Source organism: Peromyscus eremicus, chromosome 1, assembly GCF_949786415.1.
Source record: "Peromyscus eremicus chromosome 1, PerEre_H2_v1, whole genome shotgun sequence".
Taxonomy (NCBI): domain Eukaryota; kingdom Metazoa; phylum Chordata; class Mammalia; order Rodentia; family Cricetidae; genus Peromyscus; species Peromyscus eremicus.
The window spans coordinates 101,677,758-101,694,746 of record NC_081416.1 but is presented as its reverse complement, the minus strand read 5'-3'; the positions used below and the strand labels follow the sequence as shown (position 1 = coordinate 101,694,746).

At 40.6% G+C, this 16,989-nt stretch overlaps 1 protein-coding gene across 1 annotated transcript; it reads left to right on the top strand.

The window, feature by feature from the left end:
• Positions 1 to 218: 218 nt before the first annotated feature.
• On the top strand, positions 219 to 16,731 carry Thap12 (THAP domain containing 12). Its single transcript, XM_059270793.1, has 5 exons — positions 219 to 414; positions 5,374 to 5,494; positions 8,586 to 8,693; positions 11,304 to 11,340; positions 13,772 to 16,731. The coding sequence occupies exons 1-5, from the start codon at positions 326 to 328 to the stop codon at positions 15,688 to 15,690; spliced, it is 2,274 nt and encodes a 757-aa protein (XP_059126776.1). The 5' UTR covers positions 219 to 325; the 3' UTR covers positions 15,691 to 16,731.
• Positions 16,732 to 16,989: the final 258 nt, after the last annotated feature.

Sequence of the window (16,989 nt, the reverse complement as noted above, 5' to 3'; positions counted from 1 at the left end):
GAGAGAAGAGAGGGCACCCTCGAGCGCCAGGGTGCATTGTGGGAAGGAGGCGGCAGCGTCCCGGGCGGGCTGGAGGTGCAGCAGCGGTGGCGGCGGCGGTAAATCCTCCCGGCCGCTCACAGCACTGTGGAGCCGCGGCCCCAGCCCGGCCTCGGCCCGCGCGCCCCTCCTGCCCCTCGCGGCTTCGCGAGTCAGCCCCTCCTCCGCGCGCGGCCTTGCGGAGCCGGCCGGCCGGCCCAGCTCCCCTCCCCGGCCCCGCGGGGCGGCCGTGCTGCCCTGACGAGGCGGGGAGGGGAGGGCTGGACCGGCCGGTGGCCGGGCGACCATGCCGAACTTCTGCGCAGCCCCCAACTGCACACGGAAGAGCACGCAGTCGGACCTGGCCTTCTTCAGGTTCCCTCGGGACCCGGCCAGGTGAGCGGGGCGCGGAGGCGGCGGGGACCTCGGCGCACGTGCGCTCTCGGGGACCTGGCTGAGAGGGTGCCACCCGGGGGCGCGAAAGCGGATGAAGTGGGCGCCGAGCGCCTTCAGTCGTCCGGCTCTATTCCTTAGCTGTCAGAGAAAGGTTAGGACTCCAGGCTTGTGTTCCTGGCGGCCCTGCCTTCCCCCGCGTCACCCGTCTCTTCTAGGGCAGTGTTTCTGTTTGGAGTCGGGCCGCTTTCTTTGATCTTCAATCAGGTCACAACTGCTGCCTCCTTCGGACTTGTCATCGCAGTGTTCAAATGCAGACCGTTACTCATTGTCTCCCTTGGTTATTGTGGGGAAACTCAGAGGATGTGTGTGAGGGCGTAGGAATAGGTACTGAAACTTCACTTCTCCCTTAGGGTAGCTCATACTTTGGGTCGTACTTTGAGAGACATAGGGACTTAGTGTGATAGGCTGCAGGTGTGTTTCACGGGGCTCTAGTGTTGGTTCATTCATTTAAAGTCGGTGCGTAACCACGTTTGGAGTACTCATGTCAGGTGCTGGGAACTGCGAGTGCTGTCACGGACCGCAGAAAGCGCCTAATCCATGGAGGGAGCAGATCGATCAACAGGCGTTGTAATGTAGCATGTTATTTATTAGTAGAACAAATATTTATTGAAAGCCTACAGTTGGTAGAAATTGGTCTGAGCGCAGGGGGTGGGTAACAGATGAACCATTGAAAGTCCCTGCTCTCAGGTTACGTTCAAGGGGTGGGAAATTGGCAAGTAAAATATTTACAGTAGTGTACCCAATAATGGAAAAATACCCTGAAGAAAAATACAGCAGAGGTTGGAAGGGTTTAAAAGTAGCCGGGGAGCAGCTGGAAAGACGGCTCAGCGCTGAAGAGAACTAGCTGAGCTTGCAGAGGACCTGGGTTCTGAACCCACATCAGGTAACTTAACCACCTGTAACTCCATTTCCAGGGGGTCATCTCGTGCACAACCTCTTCTGGCTTTTGTGTGTACCAGACAGGCTCAAAGTGTAAAACACTCATGCAAATAAGCAAATAGATTTTTAAAAAGTATAACTCGGGAGCTGAGCATGGTGACATGTTCTGTAATCCCAGCTCTGAGGAGGCAGGGAGAATTAGCTTGAGTTTTGAAGCCAGCCTGAGTTAAAGTAAGTTCCAGGCCATTTAGAGCTACGATTGTGAGATCTTGTGTCACCCATTAAAAACAAAAAAACAAATGGTAACAAGAGAGACACAATTGCTATTTTAAACAGAGGGGGAAAAAAGTCCCACCACAGTGAGTTTGATCAAGGAGTTGAATTAGGGCAGGGGACAGCCATGAAATATCTTAGGAAATCTGGAAACAGGAAGAGTGGAGTCAAGGCATGCTTGCTGATGAGGTGTGTATGGGAGTCACAAATCGTTTAGGAAGTTGTTGTCCGTGGAAAACACTCTGACGTTTATCTGAGTGAAATGGGAGATCTTAGAGCTGAGAGGGTTCTTAACGGGATTACTGGCTGCTCGTTAATTGTAGGGAACAAGAGTGAAAGCAGGAAGACCAGTGAAAGATTGTTGCAATAATCCAGGTCGGTAGAAGAGGAGGAAGAGGTACGATGCATTTTAGATAAGGTTTGGCGATAAAGCCAACATGATCTACTAGTTGGGATATGGGTTTTAAGAGAAAACAGAGTCAAGGGTAACTCCTGAGATTATGTATGTGTATGAGGATAGCATAGGTACACAGGCGTCCTACTCTGTTTCTCTCCTCCTTATTTCCTTGAGATAGGATCTCTGACTGAACCTGTAGCCAGGCTAGTGGCCAGCAAGCCCCAGCAGCCCTCCTGTCACCACTCCCTGTAGTGATGGAGTTACAGGTGCAGCCTTTTCTCAGATCCCCACGCTTGCACAGTAAGTGCTTTCGCTCATGATTGAGCCATGTCTCCTAGACTCCTGAAATTTTGAACATAAAACAGTTACTGACATAAGAAGGACTGGGAAATACAGTTTGTTGGGGGGATAGTAAAAGTTTGTTTTGTAATGTGACATCTGACAACAGGCTTGTGACTGGCTTGGTGGGCATTCCAAAGGTGTCTTCAGCCTGGGGGTGGAGTTCATTGCTAATGACCTTGATTAGCATACATGAGATCCTAGGTTCTATCCCCGTACTGGGGGGAAAATAGGTATCTTTATAGTACATACAGAAAGGAATTTTAAATGGCTGCTTTCTCTTTCTCTACATTGTTGTCAATACCTTTTTTTGCTTTTTCAAGACAGGGTTTCTCTGTGTAGCCCTGATTATCCTTGAACTTGCTCTATAGACAAGGCTGGCCTTGAACTCAGAAATCTGCCTGCTTCTGCTTCCTCAGTGCTGGGATCAAAGTCATGTGCCACCACTCTTGGCATAGATTTCTGTTTTAAGTCTATTTATAAATATGTTCATATATTTTTAACTAACCTTCGGTATGTGGTCTGTGGCCTTTTAAAAGAGATCTTTGCCCACTCCAAATATATTTATTTCATTTGTTTATTGGAGACAAGATCTCATTCTAGCTTAGAATTCACTATATAACCCAGGCAGGCCTTGAACTAGCTGTAATCCTGCTTCAGTTTCCCGAGTGCTGGGATTACAGGTATGAACCACTATGCCCAGCTTATTTTATCTTTAATATTTAGACTTACAGTCACTTGTAACTTATTTTTGTTTATGTTGTGAAACTACTGGTCAAGATTTAATTTCTTCATATGGATATCCTACTCAGCACTGTTTGTTTAAAGAAAAAAATCCATCTATTCTGCTGTTCTAAGCTACTTTGGGTTTTTTGTTTGGCTTTTTAAAAGTATTTTTGGTTTTGTTTGGGGACTGAATTGGATCAGTAAATCCATATGGGGGAATGATTTGCTTAGAATCAGATATTTCATGAACTTGTGTGGCTCCATTTGTCTTTAAGAGACAAATATGAGCTGGGCGGTGGTGGTGGTGGTGGTGGTGGTGGTGGTGGTGGTGGTGGTGCACGCCTTTAATCCCAGCACTGGGAGGCAGAGGCAGGCAGATCTCTGTGAGTTCGAAGCCAGCCTGGGCTACAGAGCCTTCCAGAAAAGGCTCCAAAGCTACACAGCGAAACCCTGTCTCAAAAAACAAAAACAAAAAAAAAACAACAAAAAAAAAAAAAAAAAGGAGAGAGAGAGAGAGAGAGAAATATGAGACCTTATGCATCTTCCACAATATTTATTCCTAGATGTTTGATATGGAAATGAATAGGGTTAACTAATTGTACTTTTCTGTCTCATACTTTCTCTGTTCTTGAATTGCTATTGGTATTAAGAAACTATTTTACCCTAAATCAGAGATAGTGTGGATAGCAGTACACTGTATGGAGGATCTCCAGAAATTAATAATTTTAAAATATAACGTAGTTTGCTAAACTTTTATAGTAAGATATTTTTGCACCTAATATTTGTATTTTGAAACAGAATGTTTATGAACATAATTTACAACTGTAAAATATTAAAATATGAATACCTAAGGAATGGTTACTGAGTGATATATTTCCTAGCTAAATGAAATGATAAAAAATTTAGGTATATGGCTTTAGTTTCAGTAGGAAAATCATAACAGTCACTGTGGTTTCACATCCTTGAGAGTGGAATTAAGTGTCAGGGCTTATATCAGGGTTAAAGTAGTAAGACCTAAGAGTAGCTGAGTGTGGTGGTGCACATCTTTAATCCCAGCACTCCTGGAGGCAGAGGCAGGCGGATTGCTGAGTTCAAGACCAGCTTGGTGTATATATCCAGTTCCAGGCCAACCAGGGATACATAATGAGACACTGTCTTAAAAAACAAACAAAAATAAAAGACCTAAGAGGATATATATGTGTGTATATTAATATGTATTATACTTGTAACCTAATAATATTAAATCCATGATATAATACAGTATAATATACAGATAGGACATGAATTTGCTTTCATACTTATGACACTTTTTCCATGGCAGAACTTTTGTTTTTATTAACTTGGAATGGGGGAAAAAAATCTAATTGTAACCTGTCAGGAAATTACTTAAACATTTTAATCCTTAATTTCTTCATCTGTGCTCACCTTTGGAAAGAGTTGGAGCAGTATCTAGCCCTTAATAAATGCTTAGTAAACATTTGTTTTTCTGAAATCTTAAGCACTAAACACATGTGTTTACCTTTATTAGCATCTTCAATACTTTATATGTAATAGACTATGCAGATGCCGTCTCTTTGTTCTTGGAGCTTGCTTTTACATTTATATGTATACCATTATGTGTACTACATCATGTATGTAATAAGGCAAATGAGTACGTCTTCATGCTTATATGAGGTACTGTAGTTGTTTGTCGAACATGTACTTGCTACCTCTTTGCAGCGCTGGTGGTGTTTGATTTGCTCGGGTGAAGGAAATGTTGGCTGTTGGCCTTGTGGGTTGAGTTCTGGGCTGGCCCTGTATACTGCTGCTGCTGGAGTTCTGATTCGTAGATGTCTTGACTGAGCAAGTTACTTCCTAACTTTGTAGTTGAAGGGTTTATTCTAAATGATTACAACTTTGATTTTATTATTAGTAAACTCCTAATTGTGTTTTAAATGAGTATATCAGGAACCCATTCTTAATGATACATACTTGCCTTAAAACTAAATTAATTTTTTGTTTGATTTTTGAGGTCTCAATTATGTGGCCTTGTCTACTTGAAACGCATTAGGATCTTCTTTTCTCTTTTCTGGGATTAAAGGCATATACACCATGCCTGGTTCAGATTAATTATGTTTTGAGACAAGTTTTCCTATGTATTTTAGGTTGGTCTCAAACTCAAGAGTCCTCCTGCCTCAACCTCCCAAGTACCGAGATTATACGTATGTGTCACTATGCCCAGCTCAAATGCTGAAATTTAAACTTTGGGTTTATATTTCATAATTATATTTTGGTTTTATTTATAGATGCCAGAAGTGGGTTGAGAATTGTAGGAGAGCAGACTTAGAAGATAAAACACCTGATCAGCTAAATAAACATTATCGACTATGTGCCAAACACTTTGAGACCTCTATGATCTGTAGAACTGTAAGTAATAGCCTGCGTGGTTTCTCTTTCTCTTATTGGTTTGCAGTGTACATTTTTATTGGAATGTCTAACTGTTCCCTACTGTTTAAGTTGAAGATGATAGATTTGGAGTTCAGTAGTAGTATCTGTTTGTTCTCAACAACTTGACTTTTTTCCCCATTCCCCCCTCACTAGAGGTAACAACTTTTAAACTTACAGAAAATATAAGTGTATATAATACTGTGGCTGTTCATTTCAAGCAGCTTTCCTAGAGTTTTTTATTTGTTGTTGTTTCTTTTAAATGTTGTTCTATGATAGAACCCAGAGCCTTCTGTATACTGTGTAAGTGCTCTACCACTGAGTTAGCCCCAGCCCCTAAGCATTCTTGTGAATGACAGTCTCACCTAGGAATGATGCTCTTTGTGTTCATGATTTGAATGTCCTCTTAATAACCAGCACTTACTTTGTTTCCACTATTAAATTTTTAAGGGCTAGCTAGAACAAGAATCCGTATCACACAAGTAACATAAAAATGTTCTCACACCCAGACCTTTCCCTTCTAGGCCCATTTCTAAAGAGATCAGACCAAAATCTTAAGATTTCTAATGTTCTAGGATTCTGTTACTGCTGTGATTCATAAAAGCCAGAAACAGGCAGATTTGATTGACATGTATGAACCACTATAGAGACTGATAAGGAAGAGTTTGGTAAATCCAGTGTTCTTCTTATGTGTAACTAATGTTTTGTATTAGGTTTGGGATAGACATAAACTTGACTTGAAGGTATACTATATATTATCATGCAGCAATTTATTTTGATATTTTTTTAAGATACATTTTACAGAGGCATCAGAAAACTAAAGAATGATTGGGTTATTTTATTTCTCAATATTAATTGAATCAGATACTTGGGAAGTCATTGGGAGGTGAGCCAATTCCGGTTCAACAATTTAATCACAAATATTTGAGGGAGTTTTTTGTTTGTTTGTTTTTTAACCTTGCTTTGTTACAAGCACTAATACTGATCAGCCAAAAGATTTTATATGTTTTAAAGGCAAATTACTTCCTGACATTCAGTTAAAATATCACAAATTATTTTAAAATACACAAGCCATGCATTTTTACTTTTTTATTTTAGTATAGTAAATATCATCTTTTAACTGTATAATTCCAGCCTGTTTAATTTGAGAAATTTAAAATATAGCTCACCAATGTAGCTGACTTTATTCAGCGTTTAGAATAGAAAGATTAGCTAGTTTTACTTTTTTTAACTCCCAAATGGTTCTTTCACCTTGAGTGAATTAACCCAAATGTGAGAAATGTTCTTTGTGTATGAGTAGTGCAAGCAGCTTGAAAGCTGGCTTACATGATAATATTGAAATATGTAAGCTTGTTGGCTTTACTAGTTTGGCATTTAAGATCTCATGAGTAGTTCTGCCAAAGCCAAAACTTTTATCTTTGATACTAGAGTAAGATCAGTGTAGTTCCTTTAAATTAGCAAAGATTAAATTGTGATATAGAGTTAGAATTGTTCATATGAATTAGATATAATCTGTTGACATGTGTATTTATAAATGAATATAGAATATCTTTTTTTCATTCATATTCTAACTTTTCTGATCTTTGCTTTGTCTGCTAGATTTGAATTTTAATTCTCTAGAATGTCTCATCCCTCCCGAAATCACCTATTTGATGTGGACTGTGCTTAATTTTGAGACTTTAGCTTAGTGAGAAAGATGAAAAACTCAGGGTATCATAGGTTTTGCTTTCCTCTGTAGCTTTGTCCATACCAATCCCAACCCAAACTTCCTGGTAGACTCAGAGTTCTTAGTCCAGCATAGAAGCCTAGTATTAAGAAATTACATTAAAGGCTCACACCTTTAATTCCAGCACTTGAGAGGCAGAGGCAGGCACATCTTTTGAGTTCGAGGCCAGCCTGGTCTACAAAGTGAGTTCCAGTACAGACTCCAAAGCTACACAGAGAAACCCTGTCTCGAAAAGAAAAGAAATTACATTTCTGCTTGGTATGGTGGCTCACACCTATAATTCTAGCAGTCAAGAGGCAGAGGTAGATAGGATCATCAGTTGAAGCCCACTTGAGCAATATGGTGAGACTATGTGTCAACATACCAAAAAATTAAATACAGTAATTAATAATAATAAGTCAGACTTACTTTTATTTTCTGTGACATGTGGGATTGAAGTAGAAAAATTAGCTAGTTTTACTTTTTTAACTCCCAAATGGTTCTTTCACCTTGAGTAAATTAACCCAAATGTGAGAAATATTCTCTCTGACTAGTAATTCAGCACCTCTTTGGATGGAATCCGAGGAGTATGTTCCACTTAGATATATTTTCCTGTCCTGTCTTCCCAACCTCCCTTACCAAGGTGAAAAAATTTAGAGAAGTCAGCTGTGAAATAATCATTACTACCAAGAAAGTTCTCTCAAAAGTGTGCTTTGTGTGTTTCTCTGTAACTGGAGGAAGAAACCAAAGTCACTGTCTCTTTGGACTAGCTAGTGGGAATAATAGTTATTTATCAGTTACTCTCCTAATTAATTTCTTGTTGTCCCAGCTTCCTCTTGGCTCACTGTAGAAGACTGTCACTATGTAGGTTTAGGTCCAGCTTCTGGCGAGACACAAAGCAGGGCAGAGAAAGGTGCTTCTTCAGTGATAAGATCATTAGGACAAGAAAGGAGTTTAGAAATGCATAATTGAAATTATGTATTTTGTTATCCTTAGTATGTATAATTTCATATTGGAAGACATTGATCTACTTGACACCTGACTCCATTTAGAACAAGAAACTGGAGTCTAAAAAGTCATTGGTCAGGTTAATGTTTTTACTGTGTCTTGATATTTCCCAGTTCCAACAACAACAGTGGAGTGAATGACAGGTAAGGAGGGAGCATTGTAATTGAACATAAAAAGGCATAGATAATTTGGGAGACCTGTGATTTCTATAGATTTGGTAGCTAATGGAAGAACAGAATATATAAGATCTCCAGAAGGGCACTGGATTTTGCAAATATGTTTTAGAGAAGTCATTAATGTACAATTTTATTTACCTTTTTATGAAGGACCATCTCTGAATTGATACATTTTCTTTTTCAGAGTCCTTATCGTACAGTTCTTCGAGATAATGCAATACCAACAATATTTGATCTCACCAGTCATTTGAACAATCCACATAGCAGACACAGAAAACGAATAAAAGAATTGGTATGTCTCTGGCTCTTCAGCTTTCCTATCTCTCCACAATCCTATTAAATCAAGTATAGAAGTATTTGTTAACAGTTCATCCGAGTTATTCTGTGTCTCCCAGCATGCTAGGAAGTGAGTGCTATGCTTATTAAGATGGTTAGTCTGTCTTAGTTCTATTTAAATTGGAAAGGCTCCTCTAGATATAGCCAGTTGATAGTTGTTGACTTGGGACAAAGAGTGCTGTTGATTACAGGCTACTAGCTCATTGCTTTCCTGGGACTGGTAGCAAGGAGAATGAAATTGGCATGTTTCCGGAATTTAGCACAAAGGGATAAAGAAAAGGAAAGTATTAGAATTTGAGATCTAGATTGTTTAGAGATGCGAATTTCACTATTATTGTTGATGGAGTCTAGAAAAAGTTTAGAATGGTGTATAATTTATTTATATGTGCTTTTATAATCCTTTGCTACCTTTTAACTCTGATAGCTGAAACCTACCTATCTTTTGTTGACCTTAGGCGAACACCATAATTTACACATTACCCCTATCAAGGCTTCTTTTATTCAGTTTTTTCAATTATGTAATTATTTATTAGGCACACATGCAATGGCAGCATGCATGTGGACACCAGAAGACAAATTTTAGGATTGGTCACTTCTACCTCAGGAGCCTGGGATCGGCTTATGAGGCACATGCAATTGCCTGTTAAGCCATCTTATTGGCTCAGCTCCCCTTATATAATTTTGAAGACAAGTTCCTGTTAGCTCTTCAGAGGCTGTTTTGTTTCAAGAAAAATTTTCATGTTGTAGACACTGCTCCTGAAAGTTAGGTGGGACTCAGTGAAGTCCTCTAGACTTGGAATGGGTGGGAGGTTTTTTTTGTCTGCCCAGTTTCTTGATTTTCTCTTCTTGAGGTTTAATTATGTTTCCTAAAGTTTGTGATCTCCATCTAGAATTTTTTAATGTTTCATTTTCTCTGTCCCTAAGTTACTTCAGTAGTGTTTTCAGAGTGAGTGGTTAGTTTATCAGCAACCACTATACTTGTGAATTGTTTTACTAGTTTCCTCTTGATTTGGGGGGTATACTTTTTTTTTTTTTAAACTTTTCCTAGCTTTCTGAATGTTTTGGCTCACATGTGTGTCCCAAGCCAGTTTAGAGGTACGATGCTTGCCTTGCTTAGCTGGCAGTATTTTGTAATCTCCTTTAGTTCTTTAAGATTATTGTTTTTGTTTTGAAAACTTCTTTGTGTTGTTTATTTCAAATGTTAGGTGGTGCACAGAGGGCACCTATAGTCCACAGGATCCTGTATGTGTGTCTCCATTGTCCATGAAGTCTGGTACTTCCTCAGGTGATGCACTGTTCTTCCTGAAAGCTTTCTGAAGTATTTTATTGTGGACATTCAAATTTTATTGAACAGGACAAGGGATATAGTCGGTGGTACAATGCTTGCCTGGCATTTGCAGGGCACTGGGTTCAGTTCCAAGTACCACCAAAACAATTAAAAACAAGAACCAAGTGCCATAGTATATTTTCATTGCCTTTATTGTCTAGTCTGGTGACAATTTTACCTCTCAGGACTTAATCTTTTGCACTTATTTTTGCTTCCTCAGTTTCCCTTTCTGCTTCTCTGGGATTTGTCATAGATGAGTGCAGCAGTCCTTTGCACCAGCTGTTGTAACCCTACTCTGCCTTTCATGGCAGGCACACTTCCACACTTGCTGTCCTTTACCTGTACTGGGGTGAGGGAGAAACGACTGTTCAACTTAACCAGCCTGCTGATGGTTCTTGTTAGCAGTGTCCATGCCCATCAGGTGCCCTGCTGTCTCTGGCTTTCATTGGCACTGTTGTTTTCCTGCCGCAGATAGTAGTGGATTGTATAAAAACACTAGAGTCTTGAGGGGACAATAAAAGACAACCTGGAAGTTCTTTCTCGGTCTACCTGTGATGGTTGGTTTGGGTACATAGAGTAGACTCTATTTCTCTCTCTTCTGAGCTGGCACTGGCACTTGCTTCCTGTGCACTTCTCATTAGCTTTCCTAAGTTCTGTGATCCAGCAGCCTCCTTGTTTTGTGGCATCTTTAGGGTTAGGTTGGGAAGAACCATTGTATTCTCTTGAGTTTGATGCTAAGTGCTGTAGTGTACCTTCATCCCATTTATCACTCAGTACACATTTGTCCAGTTAGGATACTTCGGGGAGAAAGTAGCTTAAATAACATGTGCTTTCTCTTCTAGTACTTTATTAGAAGCTTGGTATCATGAGCACATTACATAGTTTTGGTTTCCTGTCATCTGTTTGAAGAATGTATTCCACATGAAGAATTGATGCTCTTTGGAGCTAAAGATGTAGCTTAGTTGATTAGAATGCATGTGTAACATGCATGAAGTCCTGGGTTTGATTCCTAGCACTATATAAACCAGTAGTGATGGCAAGAGGATCAGAAGTTCAAGGTCACCCTCAGCTACTTAGTTCAAGACCACCTGGAATACACAAGACACTTTCTTTAAACACCAGTGACAAGACTCCTTACACTCTTAAATGAGAATTTTTTTTTTTAGCTCAAATCAGGCTTTTTAAAGTCTAAGATGATTTACTAGAGATGGTTGTCTTAAATATTTTCTTCTTTTTTAGAGTGAAGATGAAATCAGGTCACTGAAACAGAAAAAAAGTAAGTGATAGTGTTAATGACTCAGCATCTGAAGGCCTTTTTAAAAGGCCTTGACCTGGTAAGAACAAATAAATTGAGCGTGAATGTAAAAGTGTGCTTGGCTTTGTCCTGCGGCCTGGAGTTGTTGGAGACTACAGTCTTAGTAGTTCATCCTGTATCTGCAAAGGATTGTTGTGCTGTGCGCATTGCTGTGTACAGAGCACAGAAGGAGCTCCTCCCTCCAGGTGCTCTCAGTGTGGCAGGCCACAGAGTGTCCCAGGAGGGAAGGGATGCTCCAGTAAAGCCAGCCAGTCCAATTCCACCTATGCACCTTGTAGAGCATAATTATTTTTTGTCTATAAAGGCAGTTGGTACTTTGGCTGTAGTGATGACAGAGTCTTTGCAGGTGCTGATATGTAAGCTGTGCCATCAAAGGATGAGGCTAGAAGTTGTTTCTGTTCTTACCAGTTAACACCATTTCTTCTCCTTTATCTTCTCTTGCTGCTGTAGACATAAGCTTTGACTGGTGTCATTCTATCATCCTGGTGCTTTGTTTAATTCTCTCAGTAGCTACATGATAAACAATATCCCTTCTTTTTTTTTTTTTTTTTTTTTTTAATTTATTTATTATGCATACTGCACATATCTCTGAAGGCCAGAAGAGGGCACCAGATCTCATTATGGATGGTTGTGAGCCACCATGTGGTTGCTGGGAATTGAACTCAGGACCTTTGGAAGAGCAAGCAGTGCTCTTAACCTCTGAGCCATCTCTCCAGCCCCAATATCCCTTCTTTATAGATGAGGAAACAGACTCAGCAAAGAAAGACAGGAAAGGTATTCTGTATAAACATAGAGTAGAACAAAACAAGCTGCTACACTGAAGTAACCACACTCACTTAGATGTTGTCAGGGTTTCTGATAGCCTATGATGCTTAACAAATGAACCCAGAGGAGAGAGCGCAGAGTTTAGAATTTGCAGCATTGTGAGCTGCTAGCCACAGGGCCCACTGAGGAGTTTGTAATTAGATGATAACATGACCAGGCTTCCATGGAGCACTCTGGACTAGGAAAGGTAACTGTGTAGGCAGAAGAGCTAGAACTGGACGAACTTATATGTAGGAGATTCACATAAAGAATGGTGTCCAAAAGGAGAGAGACTGGGTTTTCACTTTATATTTTTTGTGCTTTAATAAGCATCTTTTTGAAATAATATAGTAGAACTAATACTTGTTGATCAGAAGTGAAAGAATAAAGGAGGCAGAGAGAAGGTAGGGGCATCAAGGAAGGCAGACACCCAGGATAACCTTTCTTTCTCAGTGGTGTATGTAATAGAGGAGGAACTGTGTTCACTGGGGAAGATTGTGAAGGAATTTCCCCTGGCCTCACTGAGCAGTGCTGAGCTCTGAGAGCCTGGGATGCCTAGAAACACAGCTTACACAGTCCAGTCACATTAGACTTTGTATCCTCTGCCACCCTAGTGCTTTGATTGGAGTGTGTATACCAACCACGTGATGTACCTTCCTTGCCCATGTCCCCTGTACTCATGTAATTATCTAATGCAACTTCCTGTTCAGGTGTTTTCTGTCCCTCCCAGTGATGCTGTACAATTTTTGGTGGCTTTTCTCTTCCGGGGCGGGGGTGGGGGTGGTGGGGGTGGTGGGGTGGGGGTGGGGTGGGGTGGTTGAGACAGGGTTTCTCCATGTAGCTTTGGAGCCTTTCCTGGAACTTACTCTGTAGCCCAGGCTAGACCTAGACTTTTAAGAACTGGATTTTAAATGATTCTTCAGATCTTAATTTTTTTCCCTGGGACCATTACTGACCTGTATGACTATAGACAGGACACTTTCCCCATACATATTTGAAAAGGCTAGGCTGAGCTTTGCTAATGCTCTAATGTTAACCCCACCCCTGTTGTGTGAATCTACATTATGTTGTTTTTTGTAGAGCTGTCTTCCAGATAGAAGTGTAGCTTAACATTTAGAGAGAGGCAGCAGCTTTGGATCTTGGATTTCTCCCTGTAATTTTATCTGTGGCCTTGGGCAAGTTATTTACTATCATTATTTGTCAAGTGGGATTAACACCATCTGCCTGAGGAAAGTCGTGTGATATGTGTAAAATGTAAAAATACCTGTGGAAACACTTGTTCTTTCATCTTCTTTTTTTCCTCACAGTATGGACTATCTGTCATTCATGTTAATAGTTTGTGAACTACCTTGTAATTTAATTAAAAATTGTTCCTGCTTCATAACAGCATTTACGTTTATAAAGATCTGCCCACAGCATCTGTCTCTCCTTTACTAACTTAGTTTGTATTCTACTCTGTTGATGGTCTATTAATGGTGAGTGAGTGAGTTTGTAGATTTTAAACATGTAGCCAATCAAAAGTGTAACCTAGTTTGTCTTTTGTGGTTCCTCATGAATCTGTTTGTAAAACTAACCCTTTGTTTTCCAGTTGAGGAAACTTCTGAACAAGAACAGGAAACTAACAGCAATGTTCAGAACCCCAGTGCAGAAGCAGGGAACCAGCAGGATGGAAACGTGTTACCTTTGACCCTTGAAGAGAAGGAGAACAAAGAGTATCTCAAGTCATTATTTGAAATTCTGATTCTCATGGGAAAGCAGAACATACCCTTGGATGGGCACGAGGCAGACGAGATCCCAAAAGGCCTCTTTGCTCCAGATAACTTTCAGGCGCTCCTGGAGTGCCGAATCAACTCTGGAGAGGAGGTCCTGCGGAAGCGCTTTGAGACCACAGCAGTGAACACGTTATTCTGCTCCAAAGCACAGCAGAGACAGATGCTGGAGATCTGTGAGAGCTGCATTCGGGAGGAGACGCTCAGGGAAGTGAGAGACTCCCACTTCTTTTCCATCATCACGGACGATGTGGTGGACATAGCAGGAGAAGAGCACTTGCCCGTGCTGGTGAGGTTTGTCGATGAAGCTCATAATCTGAGAGAAGAGTTTGTGGGCTTCCTGCCCTATGAAGCTGATGCAGAAATTTTGGCTGTGAAGTTTCACACTACAATAACTGAGAAGTGGGGATTGAATATGGAGTATTGTCGTGGTCAGGCTTACATTGTGTCCAGTGGATTTTCTTCCAAAATGAAAGTTGTTGCTTCGAGACTTTTAGAAAAATACCCCCAGGCTATCTACACACTCTGCTCTTCCTGTGCCTTAAATTCATGGTTGGCGAAGTCTGTCCCTGTGGTAGGGGTTTCTGTGGCTTTAGGAACGATTGAGGAAGTCTGTTCTTTTTTCCACCGATCACCACAGCTGCTTTTAGAACTTGACAATGTAATTTCTGTTCTTTTTCAGAACAGTGAAGAGCGGGGTAAAGAGCTGAAGGAAATTTGCCATTCCCAGTGGACAGGCAGACATGACGCCTTTGAAATCTTAGTGGATCTCCTACAAGCACTTGTTTTATGTTTAGATGGTATAAATAGCGACACAAATATTAGGTGGAATAACTGTATAGCTGGACGAGCATTCGTACTCTGTAGTGCAGTGACAGATTTTGATTTCATTGTTACCGTTGTTGTTCTTAAAAATGTGTTATCTTTTACAAGGGCCTTTGGGAAGAACCTCCAGGGACAAACTTCTGATGTCTACTTTGCAGCCGGTAGCTTGACTGCAGTACTTCATTCACTTAATGAAGTGATGGAAAATATTGAAGTTTATCATGAGTTTTGGTTTGAGGAAGCCACAAATTTAGCAACCAAACTTGACATTCAAATGAAACTCCCAGGGAAATTCCGGAGGTCCCAGCAAGGCAACCTGGAACCTCAGCTAACCTCGGAGAATTACTATAAAGACACCCTCAGTGTTCCAACAGTGGAGCACATTATTCAGGAACTTAAAGACATATTCTCTGAACAGCACCTCAAAGCTCTGAAATGCCTATCTCTGGTACCCTCAGTGATGGGGCAGCTCAAATTCAACACCTCAGAAGAGCTCCATGCTGAAATGTACAGAAGTGACCTACCCAATCCTGACACGCTCGCAGCTGAGCTTCACTGCTGGAGAATCAAGTGGAAACACAGAGGGAAAGACATCGACCTCCCATCCACCATTTATGAAGCCCTCCATCTTCCTGACATCAAGTTTTTCCCCAATGTCTATGCCTTGCTGAAGGTCCTATGTATTCTCCCTGTGATGAAAGTTGAGAAAGCGCGCTATGAAAATGGGCGAAAGCGTCTCAAGGCATATTTGCGGAACACTTTGACAGACCAGAGGTCAAGTAATTTGGCTTTGCTTAACATAAATTTTGATATAAAACATGATCTGGATTTAATGGTGGACACATACATCAAACTCTATACAAATAAACCAGAGCTTCCTACAAATAATTCAGAAACCATTGAAAATACCTAAAAGATTTTAAAAATGTCTTATGTTTGCTGTTTGGAAGAAAAGCCGTAAGGTATAGTAGGCCAATTAATCACTGTATACCTTGCAGCTAGACCTCCAGTTGAATGCATCATTAGCTTTTGGTAATCCACATAGTTAAATGGCCCCCGTTTGAACTCTCATGCTTTCAGTATCTGTCTGTTCTCGCAGAAGTTGGCATTGGGAGTGCCAGAATTTCTCCCTGCTAGTGGCACTCTGGAATTGCTTTAGTGAAAGTCATTTTAGATATAACTTTATCATTGTGGATCCAGTTGTCAGCTGTTGAGTTATCAGGTCTTTGAAAAATGAATTTTATGAGAGATACATTTTATAATGTGTTATGATGAAGTATATCATTGACTTGACTTGTAGGAGTTATGAGTGTTTAAAATTTGTGGTAGCAGCACTTGAAAGGCAGAAGCATGAGGATCACAAGCTTTAGGCCAGCCTGGGCTACATAGTGAGACTCTGTCTCAAAAAATCAAGGGCTGGGGTATAGCTTAGTGGAGCACTTGTCTAGCATGTGTAAGCTCATGCCTCAGCACTGCAAGAGCAACAAAGCAGCGAAGTCCACCTGTGATGAACAGTCAGGGAGTTACAGGAGTTTATGAGCTCAGCCAGCAGGTTTCAGTGGAGTTCTGTCAGATGGAAGGACCCCAAAGGACCCGGTGAATGGCAGAGCCAGGCCCTGTTGCTCCCCATTTGGTTGCTGCTGTTTACATTCCCGTGTTGAGCCCACACTCACAGAAGCTTTTCACAGGTAAATTCACTTCTGCTTCACGGTGAAGACAGAGACAAAGGCCATCCATACAGGCAACTACTGGCTTGTCTGTTTCCTTCTATCTTTTTACATGAGTATGTCTGTCTACTGCCTCATCTTGATTTATAAGCAAAACTTACAAAAATAAATGTTTTGTGGTTTATCTAAATAATACAGAAAATATTACTGTTATTTTTGGTGAATAAGATCAATTTTGTACAGTTTATTTCAATCTAAATAAAATGTGAATTTTGTTTAAATTTCAATTGAGGTATTTTTGGTGGGTCAGAACACATTCTTGTGTATTTTCTTAAAATGATTATTTAATAATTACCCTCATGATTTACAATTCAAGATGAAGTACTTTCTAGTTTTTCTTTTTTGGTATGTGGTTTAAAGTGTAGGAAAATAATTAAAAGTAAGAAATTATTAATTGTATTGTTGATCTAACTCATTTGTTAAATATATACTGTGGCCCCTGTTGTAGGTTGTTGGGGCTGTGTTACTGTTGCTGATTAGAGTGT

Bases quoted from the DNA above. Each gene is read 5' to 3' on its own strand.
- Thap12 (XM_059270793.1), top strand. From the start codon at position 326: ATGCCGAACTTCTGCGCAGCCCCCAACTGCACACGGAAGAGCACGCAG. The intron at 415-5,373 runs GTGAGCGGGGCG...TTTTATTTATAG, and splicing joins TTCCCTCGGGACCCGGCCAG to ATGCCAGAAGTGGGTTGAGA. The intron at 8,694-11,303 runs GTATGTCTCTGG...CTTCTTTTTTAG, and splicing joins GAAAACGAATAAAAGAATTG to AGTGAAGATGAAATCAGGTC.